This window comes from Scomber scombrus, unplaced genomic scaffold, assembly GCF_963691925.1.
Source record: "Scomber scombrus unplaced genomic scaffold, fScoSco1.1 SCAFFOLD_118, whole genome shotgun sequence".
NCBI lineage: Eukaryota > Metazoa > Chordata > Actinopteri > Scombriformes > Scombridae > Scomber > Scomber scombrus.
This window is the reverse complement of record NW_026910541.1, coordinates 12,501-30,006: the sequence shown is the minus strand read 5'-3', so window position 1 is coordinate 30,006 and position 17,506 is coordinate 12,501. Positions and strand designations below refer to the sequence as shown.

The 17,506-nt window shown below is 40.9% G+C and overlaps 1 protein-coding gene across 1 annotated transcript in view; it reads left to right on the top strand.

Annotated features, from left to right (window-relative positions):
• The window catches only part of LOC133977096 (myocyte-specific enhancer factor 2D homolog), a 62,409-nt gene that overhangs the window by 38,059 nt on the left and 6,844 nt on the right, over positions 1 to 17,506 (top strand). Inside the window, exons 7-8 of the mRNA XM_062415235.1 lie at positions 9,266 to 9,497; positions 13,663 to 13,716. Of these exons, the coding sequence (XP_062271219.1) occupies positions 9,266 to 9,497; positions 13,663 to 13,716 (286 nt within the window). The remainder of the gene's footprint in view (positions 1 to 9,265; positions 9,498 to 13,662; positions 13,717 to 17,506) is intronic.

The window sequence follows — 17,506 nt, the reverse complement described above, 5'->3', positions numbered from 1 at the left end:
GCCGAATAGAAGAGAAGAAGAATAGAATTCAATCTACCTCCCCTGGAGAGCCGCAGCTCTTGGCTCTCATCGACTGGATGCTAGCCGAATGCTCGCTAGCGGCTATAGCATAACCCCAACCCCCACCCCCACCCCCCCCCACCCCCCCCCCCCCCCCCCCCCTAAACACTGCCCATCAGTCCCTCAGCCTGCCAGCCCATGCACACCCTTTCACAGGGACACCAGCAAACAGAAGCATACAGCACCACCCAGCCCCCCCTCCCCCACCCCCCCCCCCCAGCATCATAATCCTCCAGCGTAACAGCTAGGGGCCGGGATATACAAGCTTAATCCCACTTGTACTAAAATACCTCCTGAGGTAGAAGGAGAGAGTGGCAAGCGAGAACAGGCCAAGACGAGCCGCGAGCTAACGTATCTGTTCCTGTTACACGAGAAAAAAAAAAAGGGGGAGTGTTTTCAACCGGAGGGTCTCTGATTCGATCCTGTTCTGAGGAGCAGATTTCCTCCTCTAACCGTGGAGCCTTTGAGCAAAAGGAGTTGAACGTCTTTGAATGTCTCCTGCAGGAGCGCAGTGTGAATGTGAACAAGTAGAACGTGGTGCTACTAAAACAAAATGCTGCTTGAGCTTCACACTTAATCACGTCTAATTTAGTTTTCAGGTTTTTTTGGCTTTCATGATTAATAATTGAAACAATTCTGGCAGTTTTTTTTTTTTTTTTTTGCAGAAGAACTTAATTATTAGTACAATATCTAAAAAGTTCCAAAAACCTCACAGTGGCTACAACTAAGAGACACATTTAATATAATTATCTGAATTATATAATAACATTCAACTCTAATGCTCTAACTAATGCAGACAGATGAAACACATTTTAATTATTAAGTCAAGTTATTCTCTAATCATTCATGTGAGACTCTTATTAACTAGTAAACACTTTTTTTAATCATAAATTGTACAGATTTATGCTTCATATAAACTCTTTATTATACAAGTCACTTTATTTCACATATAAATTCAGTTATACTCTGTTAACTTTCAGTATATTTGTGTATAAATGAGTCTGTTTACCTTCAGACTGTTAACACAGTAAAAACAGCTTTATATTCATATATGTTTCATTGGTAAACACAAAGGACCTTAACCTCCTGTTGTCCTCAAGTCAAGGAAGGAAGGAAGGAAGGAAGGAAGGTAGGATGGAAGGAAGGATGGATGGAAGGGAGGAAGGGACGAAGGAAGGAAAGATGTAAGGAAGGGAGGAAGAAGGAAGGAAGGAAGGGAAGGAGGAAGGAACGAGGGAGGGAAAGAAAGAAAGATGGAAGGATGGAAGAAGGAAGGAAAGGAGGAAGGAAGGATGGAAGGGAGGAAGGAAAGAAGGAAAGGAGGAAGGAAGGAAGGGAAGGAGGGAGGGAAAGAAAGATGGAAGGAAGGAAAGATGGAAGAAAGGAAGGGAGGAAGAAGGAAGGAAAGAAAGATGGAAGGAAGGAAGGAAAGATGGAAGGAAGGAAGGGACGAAGGAAAGATGGAAGGATGGAAGGGAGGAAGAAGGAAGGAAATGAGGATGGAAGGGAGGAAGGAAGGAAGGAAGGAAGGAAGGAAGGAAGGAAGGAAGGGAGGAAGATGGAGGAAGGAAGGTAGGAAGAAGGAAAGGAAGGAGGAAGGAAGGAAGGGACGATGGAAGGAAAGATGGAAGGAAGGAAAGATGGAAGGAAGGAAGGGAAGAAGAAGGAAGGGAGGAAGAAGGAAGGAAGGAAAGATGGAAGGAAGGAAGGAAGGGAAGGGTTGGAAAGGAAAGGAAGGAGGGAGGGAGGAAGCAAAGATTGGAAGGGTGGAAGGGAGGAAGAAGGAAGGAAGGATGGAAGAGAGGAAGAAAGAAGGAAAGGAGGGAGGAAGAAAGAAGGAAGGAAGGTAGAAGAAGGAAGGAAAGAAGAAAGAAAGATGGAAGGAAGGAAGTAAAGATGAAGGATGGAAGGGAGGAAGGAAAGATGGAAGGGAGGAAGGAAGGAGGGAAGGGAGGAAGAAGGAAGGAAGGAGAAAGGAGGGAGGAAGAAAGAAGGAAGGAAGAAGATTGAAGGAAGGAAGGTAGGAAGAAGGAAGGAAGGAAAGAAAGATGGAAGGATGGAAGGAAGGGAGTAAAGATGGAAGGATGGAAGGGAGGAAGAAGGGAGGAAATGAGGATGGAAGGGAGGAAGAAAGAAGGAAAGGGAGGGAGGAAGGAAGAAGGAAGGAAATGAGGATGGAAGGGAGGAAGAAGGAAGGAAGGAGGGACGGGAGGGAGGAAGAAAGAAGGAAAGGAGGGAGGAAGGAGGGAAGGAAGGAAAGGTGGGAGGGAGGAGGACAGAAGGAAAAAAAGGAACAGTCAAAACAGACGTGAGGACGACAGGAAGCTTAATACAGTATAATATGGCAGTTAGTTAAGTTAACTGAATGTACTGGTCGACCCGTTGGACTCTAGTTTCACACATAAAGCATCAGAAATATAAACATTCTTAATAATTAGTGTTCAGAGCTGCAGATAAAAAACAATCATATAATTTCTTTTGACTTCTTTCATGTCTGTGTTTTTGGTCTTTATTGAAATAGTCAGAAGAAGGAAAAAACTTAATTTACTGGTCAACTGGCGTGACGTGTAAAAGGTCATCCAAACACTTTCCCAGGCGTCAATAAACCCACAGCTGCTTACAAATAGGATGCGACAATCCTAAAAGTTGAAAAGAGAAGAGAGAGAGAGAAAAGGAAAAAAAAAAATCTTTCAAAGGCTTCCAGGACAAGAGGGAGGGGAAAAGGAAAAGTAGGCCATGAGTTTAATACATTCTGATATACCCTTGCATCCAGGAAACACACCCTTGTTGAGAGAGTCGAGCTCCTCTGAGGGAAAATAGGTTATAGCTTTCTCTCCCCCTCTTTTTGTTCTCTTTCATTTAAAAGAGGCCTTGAGCTTCTTCTTTGCACGAGCCTCTGGAAACGCTCCTAGTCAATTATTTACTAACAGGTCTTTGCTTTTTTTTCTCTTTTTTTTTTTTTTTGTCTACGGTTCCCTCGTTTCCTCTTGTGTGTGAAATCTGCAGGATGAACAGAGCAGAGTCCAATTAACCCTCCAGTCTGCTGAGCGTCAGTGTTAAATGGAGTTGGAGTGGGCAGATGTAAATTCACATGTAATTTGCCAAGACACGGATTAATGCTCGGCGGAGCGCAGTGCAGAGCAGGGTGAGGACACATTTAAAAATTCATATTCAGAGGAGGAGAGAAGAGGGGTTTTTTTTGTTTTTGTTTTTTTTTTGCAGTTATGTCACAAATCTCCTAGAAACCAGAAGCTGGTATCATCATCATGGTGGTGGTCCTGTGGAGAGGAGGGAGGGAACAAATTACAGATGGGCAGTAAAAGAAAATAGAGATGCTTTACCTGTGCTCAGAGAGAGAGAGAGAGAGAGAGAGAGAGAGAGAGAGAGAGAGAGAGAGAGAGAGAGAGAGAGAGAGAGGCTCTGCAACACAGTCGGTCTGAAGAAAGTTTAAATAACTAACCAGTGAGTTGGAAGTTCCAATCAACTTAAAGTCCGTGTAAAGTGATAATAAATAGGTGTTCTGAGTTTGACATACCACAGAAAAGTGTGTTGTTAACCACCCTGCCAAATTTGAATGATTAAAAAATTCGCCAAATATATGAAATTAGGCTTCAAAGTTGTGTAAAAGTCAGCCTATTTCTCTGCTCCCAAACGCTGTGGGAGTGCCCGCCGAGTCCGCTGAAGCCCCGCCCCTACCCAAGTGTCACCTGTCAATCAAAGTCACCACCTCTACCAGAAACATGGACGCTAGGTCTGAGAGCTTTCTGCTGCTAACTCAGCTGCTAGCTCGGTGGCTAACTCAGCGGCTAGCTCAGCTAACTGGCTAACTGTAGACTGTAGTAGTAGTGTGAGCTGAATGTATTTATACCTACAGCAGCAGGGGCCGGTTTACATAACACAGCAGTGATTTTCAGACCTTATGGGTGAAAATACTGACTTTTTAGGGCGTTTTTTTGCCTTTAAAATGTCTTAAACCCTCCTGTTGTCCTCGAGTCGAGGAAGAAAGGGAGGAAGACGGAAGGAAAGGAGGGAGGAAGGAAGGATGGAAGGGAGGAAGGAATGGAAGGGAGGGAGGAAAGGAAAGGAAAGGAAGGGAGGAAGGAAAGGAAGTAGGGAAGGACAGAGGAAAGAAGGAAGGGAGGGAGGAAGGTAGGGGGGAGGAAATATAACAGAAGGAGGGAGGGAGGGAGGAAAGAAGGAAGGGAGGAAAGGAAAGGAAGGAATGAAGGAAGGAAGGAAGGAAGGAACATAAAACAGGGAGGTAAATTTGACCCGGGAGGACGACAACGAAGGTTAAAATATTAGAATCAGACTTTCCAAAAATCCAACATATTATATTTGTATAATTTAAACATACCTTTATGATCTTTCCCGTCTTTGTAAAGCCCAAAAAATATCCAGAAAGGTTTCCGAGGACATGAAGTAGCATTTAGCATTATCATTTATTTAGTCTAGAATCAAGAAAACTGTGTCCAATAGTCCGTCACTTTTACTTTACTTCTAATCTTTTAATTAATCTTTTTGTATCCAACCAAAACAACGACACAAATTATATATTTTTGGAAAAGAACCCATCAAACACAAACAGTAATTAAAAACACAAACAGCTGTCATCAGGCTCTGGATCAACTGCTAAACTGCAAATTGGTATTTAAATGTGTTTGCTCTGTGACTGTGACTGAAAAATCTACTTTATTACAGGTATCTATTAAAATAATATGTTTAGACACATCTAACAAGGCTCCAGTCAACAGTAGGCAACATTTTAAATGAGTGCAGACACTTTACTGTATTAAACTGTGAGGCAAGTCACCGGTGGAACTTCTAAAGTAATTAAAAAGGAAAATATTAGTCATTAAAAGACAATAAAGGTGGTTATATTTAGTTTTTAAATGTGGTTAAAAGTCTCACAGGTTTAATAACTTTCTGATGTGTTGAGCTCAGTGTGACGTCGAACTTCGATTCCTGGATGTCGTATCAAAAATATCCTGTTTGTATTCGACTCTGCTTTGAGAGCCTAAATACCTAAATAGTGAAAAAGCTGCAGTAACCCCCCACCCCATCCCCCCCTCCCCCCCGAGCCATGTGAGGATAAACCCTTTCTAGCGCTGTATGCTCCATGTTTACACACCTCTGTCCTCCTTTGAGCTAACCCCTCACCCCCTCCATCCATCCCTCCATTTATCCACATTTATCCACCCATCCCCTGCCCCCCCGATCCCCCCCCCCCCTTCCCTTTTTTTTACTCTCTGCTTGGCCGGTGTGCAGTGGTGCAGTGCTGTTAGCTGGTCGACACTTACAGCTCCGTCTGTAAACTCACCTTTGCAAAGCTTCTTCTTCTACAGTCTGAGAGCTGAATGTTTAATCTCAGAGAGTCGGAGGAGTCAGATTAGTTTGACTTCACTTCTACTTCCTGCTTGAAGCAACTTAAGTTATAAATATATCATAAAAGCGAGGGGAACACTTTATTTTATGGGACCATTATGTCTTAATAATATCTAAAAACTTTAGACAGAGAAACTGTTAACCCCTAACCCTCCTGTTGTCCTCGAGTCAAGGAAGGAAGGGAGGAAGAAGGAAGGAAGGATGGAAGGGAGGAAGAAAGAAGGAAAGGAGGAAAGAAGAAGGAAGGAAAGGAATAAGGAAGGGAGGAAGGAAGAAGGAAGGGAAGAAGGAAGAAGGAAGGAAAGGAGGGAGGAAGGAAGGGAGCAAAGGAAAGAAGGAATGGAGGGACGAAAGGAAGGAAGGACGGAGGAAAGAGGAAAGAAGGAAGGAGGGAGGGGAGGGAAGGAGAAAGGTAAAGAGGAAGGGAAGAAGGAAGGAAAGAAGGACATAGGAAGGGAGGAAGGTAGGGGGGGAGGAAAGAAAGAGAGAAGGAGGGAGGGAAGGGAAGATGGAGGGAGGAAAGAAGGAAGGGAGGAAGGAAAGGATGGAAGGAAGGAAGGAGGGAATGAAAGAAGGAGGGAGGGAGGAAGGAAGGACAGAAGGGAGGAAGAAAGGGGGGGTGGAGGAAGGAAAGAAGGAAGGGAGGAAAGAGAGAGGAAGGAAAGAAAGAGAGAAGGAGGGAGGAAGGACAGACGGAAGGAAGGAAGGAAGAAAAGAAGGAACAGTCAAAACAGACGGGAGGACGACACGAAGGTTAAACAGGCAAAGTGCACCATGAGATACTTTTATATTTACATTTTTTATAGCCTACATTAATAAAGGCAACTCATAAAATCCAAAATATACAAAATATGATAATTAATTTCTTATAATAATGTTTATTTAGATGCAAATGAGATGCCTAAGTACATAAAAAAAGTAAATAAAAAGAATGATTAACATCTTATTTACCACTCCTGCCTGTTTAAAGGGTTAAATAATAAACTGCTAGAGCATCTTTTAATCAGCTCAGAGTGCAAAAATATGAAAGTTATCTACTGGAAAGCAAACAATTCAACATATATCAAGTTCCCAACTATTGAAAAAATAATAAATACTTATTTTTAAGGGCCGTACTTCATGGAAATTTAATTTTTCTTCCATTTTACCAGAAAACTTATCAGACCAGTATCGCAAACAGAAGATAGCATCCGCTCCAAATGTATTTATCACTCTTTTCTGGGCGGTTTTTGGGGTTTTTTTGTTCCCCATTTCTCTCCTCTTTCCCTCCAAAAAAAAAAAAAGTTACAAAACAAACTGAAGCTGAAAGAAAAGAGACGGATGATGGAGGGCAGGAAGGTGCCCTCGTTCCTCCTCGGCGTTAAACTGGGTCCCACGCAGTACGAGTACAGTGCAGAGCAGCGCTGGCCCACATTCTATCTATAGAAAGTCCTTCTCTCAGATTCAGCTGGAACTGGGTGAAATGGGTCGAATGGCTTTTGCTAGCACCCTGAGCTGTCTGGTCATCTGCTTTTATAGGTCCACCCAGGTGATGAGCTAGTCGACTTAATCATATAATTTAAAAAAGGATGTTTAAAGAATTAGACCTTAGTATCAAACTCCTGCACTAGTATTAAAGCTGGTGAGCTCACGTGATGTTGCAGGATGTTTGCTAACGTTTCCCCTGAGATGAGGACATGTCAGTGGGGGTTGGTGGGATGTAGCTGTGCACGCTATGAAATGTCACCAATAACCTGATAGAATAAACCCGCTGCTGCGACTAGAGTTTTAACCTGGCATGAGATGTGAAAGGACGACAGCTTTTTGGCCTTTTTTCACAAAGTCACTGTGCATGCTAAAACTGAGAAGTGTGTGTGTGTGTGTGTGTGTGTGTGTGTGTGTGTGTGAGAGATGTGAGATTGGATGTGTGTTAAACAACCTGAGAAGAGTTCATTTCCAAAGCGTTTAACATTTAGACAATAAATATAAATATATATCTTTATTCTACTGATTAGAAATTTCAATGAACCCTCCTGTTGTCCTCGAGTCAAGGAAGAAAGGGAGGAGGAAGGAAGGAAAGGAGGGAGGAAGGAAGGGAGGGAGGAAGGAAGGAGGGAAGGGAGGGAGAAGGAAGGAAAGGAGGAAGGAAGGGAGGAATAAGGAAGGAAAGGAGGGAGGAAGGAAGGGAGGAAAGGAAAGAAGGGAGGAAGGAAAGGAAGGAAGGACGGAGGAAAGAAGGAAGTGTGGAAGGAAAGAAGGAAGGTAGGAGGGAGGGAGTGAAGTAGAAAGGAAAAGAGGAAGGGAAGAAGGAAGGTAGGGGGGAGGAAAGAAAGAGAGAAGGAGGGAGGGAGGACAGAAAGAAGGAAAGGAAGGAAGGAAGGAGGCAAGGAAAGAAGGAGGAAGGAGGGAAGAAAGATGGAAGAAAACGGGATGGAGGAAGGAAAGGAGGAAAGAGAAGGAGGGAGGGAGGGAGGACAGACGGAAGGAAGGAAGGAAGGGAGGAAATAAGGAAGGAAGGAAGGAAGGAAGGAAGGAAGGAAGGAAGGAAAGAAAGAAGGAAAAGTCAAAACAGACAGGGTCAGGTTAAACTTTGATACTTTTTAGGCTGATTTTCTGCAACAATCGTGAACAACCGTAACAAAAAAAACTGAAGGGTAACAAATTGTTCCCAGTGATGAATTACTGATGTCAAGCTGCTCTCGACTCATTCAGGCTCATTTTTATGTCGCTCTGACATAAATTGAAATCTGTCAAAGTCTGAAAATCAGTCTAAAAATATACGATTTGATTAGAAAAATGCTCAGTGTTAGTATAAAGTTAATGGGTTCATGCAGGCTGCAGGATACACTGTATAAAAACTGCCTTTACACTGTAAAAAATATCTTTTATCAAGTATTTTGTGTCTAATTAGTATTCCTGTCAACATGTTTCTAATGCAAATAATGTTTATTAAGTATTATCTAATTATTTTTTTATTCTCAACCTGCATCACTCCTTTTTCTAGCTAGACACAAATGTAGGTCTAGGAAATGATGAAAGGCTCCTGCTGGTTGGAACAGGCTGAAGTCATATTTTACTCCTGTTTGAAGGAAGTGACGTTTTTAACAATTCAAAAATAGACTTAAATGACTTTAATAGTATAAATATATATCATTAAACAAGAGTCAGGGTTAGTGATTTTAATACTTTTAAATAGAGCAATTCAACAATAATTTCTTATGAGACATTTTTTACAGTGTGCATAAAAGTCTCCACATTTTAACTTCTAAACGTACATATGCAAAAAAAAAAAAAAAGTCATTTACTGAGCTCTAAAAGTCTTTAAAAAGAAGTGGAGAATCTAGCTCTGCCATGTCATTTTATAATCCCAACATAATTTAAATTAACTTGACTCAAGACTTTAAAAAAATGAGCAATAAAGCAGATTAAAATAAAGGACGATGCAACTTTTTAACTTTAACTAAACACATTTTTTAGGTTTTTTTATAGTGCTAATAATGTTTTTCACTGTGCAGACTGTCATAGTTGCAGCAGTGTATTATATAGTGAATATTAGAGCAGTTGGACAGCTGGTTTCTTGTGTATTTGCATAATCACATCTGGTGTTGGAAAGACTCTTCTTTGTTGTGATCGGGTTGTTTTGTGTGTTTGTTTTTTTTTGTGTGTGTGTGTTTTCACCTGCAGGCTTGTTTGCAACGCTGCAGATCACTAACTGATCACATGTCTAGTACTGTATAAATGTGTGTGTGTGTGTGTGTGTGTGTGTGTGTCAGTGTATGTGTGTGTGTGGTGATAAACATCGCCTCACTCTAAGCTCCGCCTCTTCCTGTCTCTCCACCAGTCTACCGTCCCACAGCCCACCTTCTCTATGCCAGTCACCGTGCCAGTATCCAATCAGAACGCAGCGGCGGCGGCGGCCCTCCAGTTCAGTAATAACCCCGGCGGCGCCCTGGTCACCACCACCTCCTTTGTCACCTCCACCCTCACAGACCCCCGCCTCCTGTCGCCACAGCAACCGGCTCTGCAGAGGAACACCGTGTCGCCAGGGTTACCACAACGACCAGCCAGCGCAGGTAAGAGACACAGCTGGACTGCTGGACCCGACGTGCTGCACAGCTGCGTAGCTTGTTTGTGATTGTGTGAATCCATCATTTTATATAAGTAGACGTCCAGTGTTGATGCTGACAGCTGCTGATTGATCCAACCAGTATGTTACAGTCTGAACGCCACACCATCCTCTCCTAGAAAAACCCTCTGATGAACAGCATGTGATGAATTTTGCATTTTTCTGAAAGCATAATGAACTAAAGGATGTAAATTGAGGAAGAGAAAAAAACCACACTCAGAACTTCTTCAAAAAGACTCGACACAGTGCCGCCCACACAGTTTGATTGACAGGTGCAGAGCTGAAGGCATATAACAGGCATGTGTTGAGCACAACACAAACAGAGCTTTATTCTTTACCTGCAGGAGGAGGACACATTAATGCAAACAGTAGAATGAGGTCAATATTTACCCACTAATGTGTGCAATGATTTGTAATGTAAACACAGCTAATGAAGTGGACATTAATTAGTGAATACATCACAATCCCTCGTAGCTTTTTGGGTGATTTAATGTTGAATTCTGGCTGTAATTGATATTTTCTCAGTGGAGCATTTAGCAGCTTAATCCTCCTGTCGTCCTCCCGGGTCAAATTGACCCCGTCTGTTTTGACTGTTCCTTCTTTCCTTCCTTCCTTCCTTCTGTCCTTCCTCCCTCCCTCCTTCTCTCTTTCTTTCCTTCCTCTCTCTTTCCTCCCTTCCTTCCTCCCTCCCTCCTTCTTTCATTTCCACCTTCTCTCTTTCTTTCCTCCCCCTACCTTCCTCCCTTCCTTCTTTCCTTCCTCCCTCTTACCTGCCTTCCTTCTTTCCTCCCTCCCTCCTACCTTCCTCCTTTCCTTCCTTCCTTCCTTCCCTCCTTCCTTCCTCCCTCCTTTCCTTCCTTCCTTCTTCCTTCCTCCCTTCCTTCGTTCCTTCCTCCCTCCTACCTTCCTTCCTTCTTTTCTCCCTCCCTCCTACCTTCCCCCTTTCCTTCCTTCCTTCCTTCCTTCCATCCTTCCTTCCTTCCTTCCTTCCTTCCTTCCTTCCTTCCTTCCCTCGTTCCCTCCTTCCTTCCTCCTTTCTTTCCTTCCTTCTTCCTTCCTTCCTGCCTTCCTTCCTATCTCCCTCCCTCCTTTCCTTCTTTCTTCCTCCTTTCCTTCGTTCCTTCCTTCCTCCCTCCTTTCCTTCCTTCCTCCCTTCCTTCCTTCCTTCCTACCCCCCCCCCCTCCTTTCCTTATTTCTTCCTCCCTCCTTTCCTTCCTTCTTCCTCCCTTTCTTCCTTGACTCGAGGACAACAGGAGGGTTAAAGAGTCAGATATTTCCCTCAGTAGTTGGTTAGAGAGTAAAAACAGAACTAAAAGAGAGAATATTGGACTTTACATTCAGCAGGAGGACAGAAACACGACTCTTAATGCATAATAATAATGTTGCTCCCTAACTGCTGGATGTGGAAATAAACTTAAGAGATGATGATATGTCAGAGTTGTAATACTTAATTGAATTACTCAGAATATTAGTTATTCAATCAATCATTGCTCACCTGGAATAAACACTTCCTGACAAAGGACATTAACTTTTAAGTAACTAATCTCTGCTGCTATTACATTAAATGTTAATTATCAGCATGTTTATATATATCATGTTTATATATGTGTGGCTCATAACCTGTGACCACCGGCTTTAATCTGACCAATGCACTCCTTAAACTCCTGATTGAACTAATGTGTCTTATTGCTGTAATTGGTATTCAACCTTATTCGAGCCCACCTTTTTAGAGACACGGTTGTCATGGCGACGTGGTTACTTAAAGACCTTTTTTTTTTTTTTTTCTCCATGATGGCTTCTTAGTTATTATTATTTCTCAGGTTTCACAGTACATGTAACATCAAGTGTGTGTGTGTGTGTGCGTGTGCGTGCGTGCGTGCGTGCGTGCGTGCGTGCGTGTGTGTGTGTGTATGTATGAGTGTGCGTGTGTGTGTGTGTGTGTGTGTATGAGTGTGCGTGTGTGTGTGTGTATGAGTGTGCGTGTGTGTGTGTATGAGTGTGCGTGTGTGTGTGTATGAGTGTGCGTGTGTGTGTGCGTGTGTATGAGTGTGCGTGTGTGTGTGTGTATGAGTGAGAGTGTGTGAGTGTGTGTGAGAGTGTGTGTGAGAGAGTGTGTGTGTGTGTGTGTTGATGCCTGTTTGCTCAAATAAACACACAATGCCTCACAATGACAGGAATCCATCATTTCTTTTGAATCGGGGGTGGGGGGGTGGGTTGTTGCACTCCTGCGTTGCGTGCTCCCGCTGCCTCTTTGTGGCGAACCAACCCTTCACTCTCTGACTAAAAGGATTTGTGCCCCATTTTTGCGTCTCAGACAAGGTTACTTATCAAGCTTTGTTCCGACCAGCGTAATCTCATTGTAAGTCAGAATTAGGTGATGTAACGCGCAACAAATGCATTACAGCATCTTTCATAACATGCCGTTCTCCGAAGCAGGAGGGTTTCACATAGCAGTAATGGACGACCCCCCCCCCCCCCCCTTCCCCCCCCTTGCCCGCCCTCCCTCCCTCAGTGGTGCAGATACTCCGCTGTGCCCTGCTATGCACCCCCACATCACCAGAGCTGTATTGGGTTCATCATATCTGCTTATTGGTGTTTTTCCCATGTGTCTTTCCCAGCCAGATATTTCTCAGTCACCCCTCATGACCCTAAACTACCCCCCCCCCCCTCCTCCACCCCTCCCACCAACCCCTCACCCCCCCTCCTCCCTTGAGTTTCTGCTTTTCTGAAGCCAAAAGCTGAATCTGTACCAGAGAAGGGAAAATGAGTGTCAGCGTAGAAATATGCTTCACCTCGACTAACTGCTACATTAAAAATGCTGCTTACATGTTGGTGCAGTAAAACCAGTCATCCAATAATAGAAATAATATAACACTCACAACTTTTATACTTTTATAGTATTAACATGTAATGTGCATGAATTTTACTAGAAATGGACTCTCTGTACATTGTGATATTGCTGCTTTTACTTAAGTGAAAGATATTATAAAAAACTTCTGCCCCCACCTTTGAATACTGATCTTTTACAAATAAATCAATCAAACTTTATTTATATAGCAAAGCTTCACAGTTGATTGACAAGCAGATAATGAGACTGAGTAAGTGACAACATAAAGAAAAAGGAGTAAAAAATTATGAAGGAATTAATTAAAAAGAAGAAGAAAAAACTGAGTGCACGCAATATAAAATAAGAATTTTTGTTTTTTTGAGGTTTAAAAAATGTAAATAAAGTAAATAAATAAGAAGACAAAGAAAAATAACTTTATTTGTATAGCACCTGTCATAAAATTACAAATGACACCAAATGCTTCACATAAAAGGAGCATAAAGCATATATATTATAATAAAACAAGAGGAAATAAATAAAAACATTAATATAATATCAGATGGAATATACGAATAAAAATAACTATAAGAATAGTACATAGTATAAGTAAAGTTAAAAATTTGAATAAAAACAATGTTTAAAAGAAATATAAATAAGACGAAATAAAGAATAAATAAATAAAAATAAATGTAAAAGTGGGATTTGGATGGTTTTTTTTCAGATTTTTAGACTAAATTCAAGTATTTCCTGATTTTAATGAAACTGTTCAAACTTTGGATTTATTATTATTATTTTATTTTAACTTCTTTGTTTAACACTGATTGCATTGAGCAGTTTGTTATGATGGGTTAAAAATATGTTTATATCCCCAAATTAAGCTATTAAAAAGTCTTGTTTTGGTCGTTTAACTCAAATGTTTTATTAATAATATGAATTTTTTAACTATTTTCAGACACAAAGCACATAAAGAAATGACACATAATACACATAATAATTCTCCTTTTTAAACAATATTTTAAATGATTTTCTTTCCCTTCACACACAACATAAGCACCATTGAATCGAGCACTTAGAAATTAACTGTAAAAATGTAGAATTGAAACCAATTGACGGCCCTTGATGAAGTGAAGTGGGTGTCGATGGCAGCGGCTCTACTTTTAATGACTCACTTGATTTTAATGAGTGAAGTGGAACATGCAGCGTTTTCATTTAGTGCTGTTCAGATTAAACTCTTCCATATGAAATGTTATATTGTTGTAATGATGAAGTGTGTGTGTGCTGCAGGTGCTCTGTTAGGAGATCTGGGGAACTCAAACGGAGCGTGCCCGAGTCCAGTCCGTAAGTAAAAGTGTTTTTTTTTTTTTCTTTTCTTAATGTCACGTTCATGCAGAGCGTCTTCCTCTATTTTAACCGGACGTTTTAAAAGGGAAATGATTTTTTGAGCCTGACTTAAACACAGAGACATGCAGAATATTTTTTATGTGTGGCAACAGGCTCCGTCACGTGTCCGAGGCTCACACACACACACACTGACTCACACACACACACACACACACACAAACACGTAAACACCTGTTGACTGGCGACAGCTGAGAGTCACAGTACAAGCTTCTTGTAAACAGTCCAAAGAACAGAATGGGTTTCAGGTTGTGAGACAGAAACAGGAGAGCGAGGGTTTAAAAAAAAAAAAAAGAAAAAAAGAAAAAAAAGAAAAGAGGAACAGAAACGGACAGAAAATGACATATAAACTAATGTTCAACTACAGAAATGTAGAAAAAGCAGAAGTAAGTTTTCATAAAGGTGCAGTGTGCAGAATTTAGTATCATCGACTTATAAAAATATGTTATAAGTGTGTTTTAATTAGTGTATAAGCCCATTAAAGTAAGAATCATTGTGTTTGCTTTATATAAACAAAGGGAGAAGAGTTTCTACGGTAGCCCAGAAGAGACAAACCACACACACACACACACACCAGAGACGGACTTTCACTTTTTAAAAAAAAGAGTTTTGTGGCCAGCGTAGCTTGAAAGAGGAAGGAAGCGGTTGGTAAAGTTGGTACATTAGACCTTTAAGTTTGACATTATTACTCATCTGCCAGCTGATAAGTGACAGATGCTCTAAAAGTTAGCATGAAATCCACTTTAAGACTTTTTTTTGTGGGGTAACTTGAAGCATTTATCTCTAATTTGACTGCTAATTAATTGACGAATCAGTGCTGCACGTTTGAATTTGGTATTTTTTTATTCGTCTTAAGGTGGAAACATTTAAAGTTTACCTTAAAAATCACTCATAAAAAAAGCATTTCTTCACTTCTTGTGTTAAATTTGGAGATTCAGCATCATAATTGTGATGGTTAAGTGTTGCAAAATGAAGTTTGGATCTTCACGGTTGACAGATTTTGGTTAAAAAATACAAGAGAATATGTTTTATATGAATATTCTTCTTGTTGTTGTTATTTGGGTGAATTGTCCCTTTTTTTTTAGATTAGAAAAGAGGAAAGATAGAGGAAGAAATTTGGTCTTATGACAGCAGATAACATCTTTAAAAACGGCTAAAAATCAGACGTATAATGAGACTGAACTGCTGCTTAATTCACTTTATTGACTCAGTCTGACGTTGTGTTTATAACAGCTGATTTCTGTTGTTTTCAGTTTTATATTTTGACGTTTCCATCAAGCCTACACCTTATTTTTTAGTCTTGTAGTAGTGGTTGTAGTTAATTTAATGTTGAAAAACTCAGATTTAAATAGAAGTTTTGTCTATAAGTCAACATGTATGTGTGGCTTCCTTCTCCTCATAGATGTTAGCAGCTATTTATACAGTAAGATGACATCGCCTCTCTTAATCCTAACTGGAGATGTAGCTGTTTGATTTTTTTTAGAGGTGTGAAACCAGGCGTGTGTCAGATCTTTTGAAATGAATAAAAAAAACTGGGTTGATTTAGGTTGATGATGAAAGTCGAGTCGGGGCCAAAAAGAGCCAAATATGGAGTGACCGACACGTCATATTTAGAAATGGTGTCAAACTCCGAATTTTAAAAGAAAAAAAAAGCTGAAATCCCGTCAGCAGCCTGTTTAACTCTTCAGCTCGACCCTTTCCCGTCTTCACCCCTCCTTCCCTCCTTCCTCCCTTCCTCCCCCCCCTTTCATCCTGTCTCCCTCAGCTGTTCCCCCTCGTCTCCTCTCTCTGGAATAATCTGCCGCCCCACCCCGAATCCCCCCCCCCACCCACCCCCCCCCCCCCCCTCCTCCATCCAACTGTCCCTCATCTTGGCACAGGACTCTCCTCAGAGGTGACTTTGACGCTGGCCAGAGCTCTCCCCTTAAATCCCATTAGCCGGGGACAGATACTGCCAGCCAGCTCGTAGTAATAGATATGGTGGGAAGGTGTTTTTTTCTTTCCTTTCTTTTCTTTCTTTCCCTTCTTTCTATATGCACACTGTAAAGGTTTTATCTCAGGCTGTAGGTAAGCCATGAATCAATACATTTATAATAATAACTTTCCAGCACTGCAGTGTATCAAAGCACCAACAATACACCAAAGCCAAGAGTATAAACAGTGAAATGGTGTCTAGTAAATGAGTTAGAAGTTTTGAATCAAAAAGAGGAAGTACAGATCAGCCACACGATGACATCACTTCCTGTTGATATCATCTTATAGTACTAAGTATGAAAAGAAAAGCTAAAGTTTGGCAGATTTTATGTTGATTTTTATCTTTGTAGTGTATGAAATCGGCTCTAATTGATCAAAAAGCATCCAGCTCTGTCTTTGAATGTCAATAATACATTAAGAGTCTGCTCATTATCTTCTTAAATGATCTATTTTGTTTGTTTAGTCTATAAAAATGTTAAAACAATGGTGAGAAATGTCGATCATTATTTCCCAAAACTGAAAATGACCTCCTCAAATGTTTTGTTTTGTCCCCGCTAACAGTCCACAACCCAAATATATTCAATTTATTGCCATAGAAGACTAAAATAAAACAGTCAATATTAATATTTAAGAAGCTGGAAACTGAATTCTGGCAATTTATATTAAAAAAAATGCTTAAAATGATTAATCGATTATTAAAATACCCAAATTTCCTCAAAGTTCATGCTCTCTGAAAGATTCCTTAAGGATTAATCACCCATGTATTCATGAGTGGAACATACATTTGTGCTTTATCCCAACAGGTGGGATTATTACTGCTTTAAAAGTAAATCACACTTGCAGGCGATGGCGGCTGCCGACAGCTGACGAAGCTCAGCTGTGACCAACTTTTCCCCTCTGCCAAGAAAGTTCAGAGTTTATTCACTCCATCACTATTAATACAAATAAAGAGACGTCCATTGATTTATTGTGTTTCAATAAGAGAAGTCAGGGCAGGTTTATTCAAGATAGGCGAAATATCACAAATCATAAATTAGCCTCAGTGCGTTTTACAATCTGTACGCCCACGATTCAAATAAGGAAAAAACGCCCCAAAAAAAAAACTTTTAATGGGGAAAAAATGGAAGAAAAATGTGAGTGATCGCTCTCTGGGGACGAATAGACCAGAAATAGATGCTGTGTGTACCAAATAAACCAAGATAGAAACATGACAGACAGCATGGAAAAAAACAGGATGAGAAAATTATAGATTACAGAAAAAATTCTATTAATTTTAATGTGAAGTCAGAACAGCTCCCCCTAGTGGTGGAAGGTTGTAATGCACCGTAACAGTCGGGAAGTTGTTTATCTCGACCAAAAACTCCTTTAAACTTGTATTTTTCTTCTAATTGTATAAAATACTTCCCAACATGAGGAGTTCATCTGTAGTTGTGATGATTTAAAGAAGCTAAAGACAGTTTGTTGACTATCAGCTCGTCTCCTCCGTGAGTAGAAACATGAAACCTCTTTGTCCCGAAACGCAGCTCAGGTGACCCGATCCACCCGGCTGATTCCTCTTTTATCTATTATCTCTCGCTCCCTCTTTCTTTTTTCAATCGTCTCTTCTAATCTTGTTTTTCTCCCAGTCCTCTTTTTTCCCTCTCTTTTCACTTTTGCTTTTCTTTTGACCTCCTTTCCTTTCCACATGTCATCCTCTCATGTCTCCATCCTTCACTCCTTCTCCTTCATCTCTTTCTCATATCTCTTCCTCTTTACT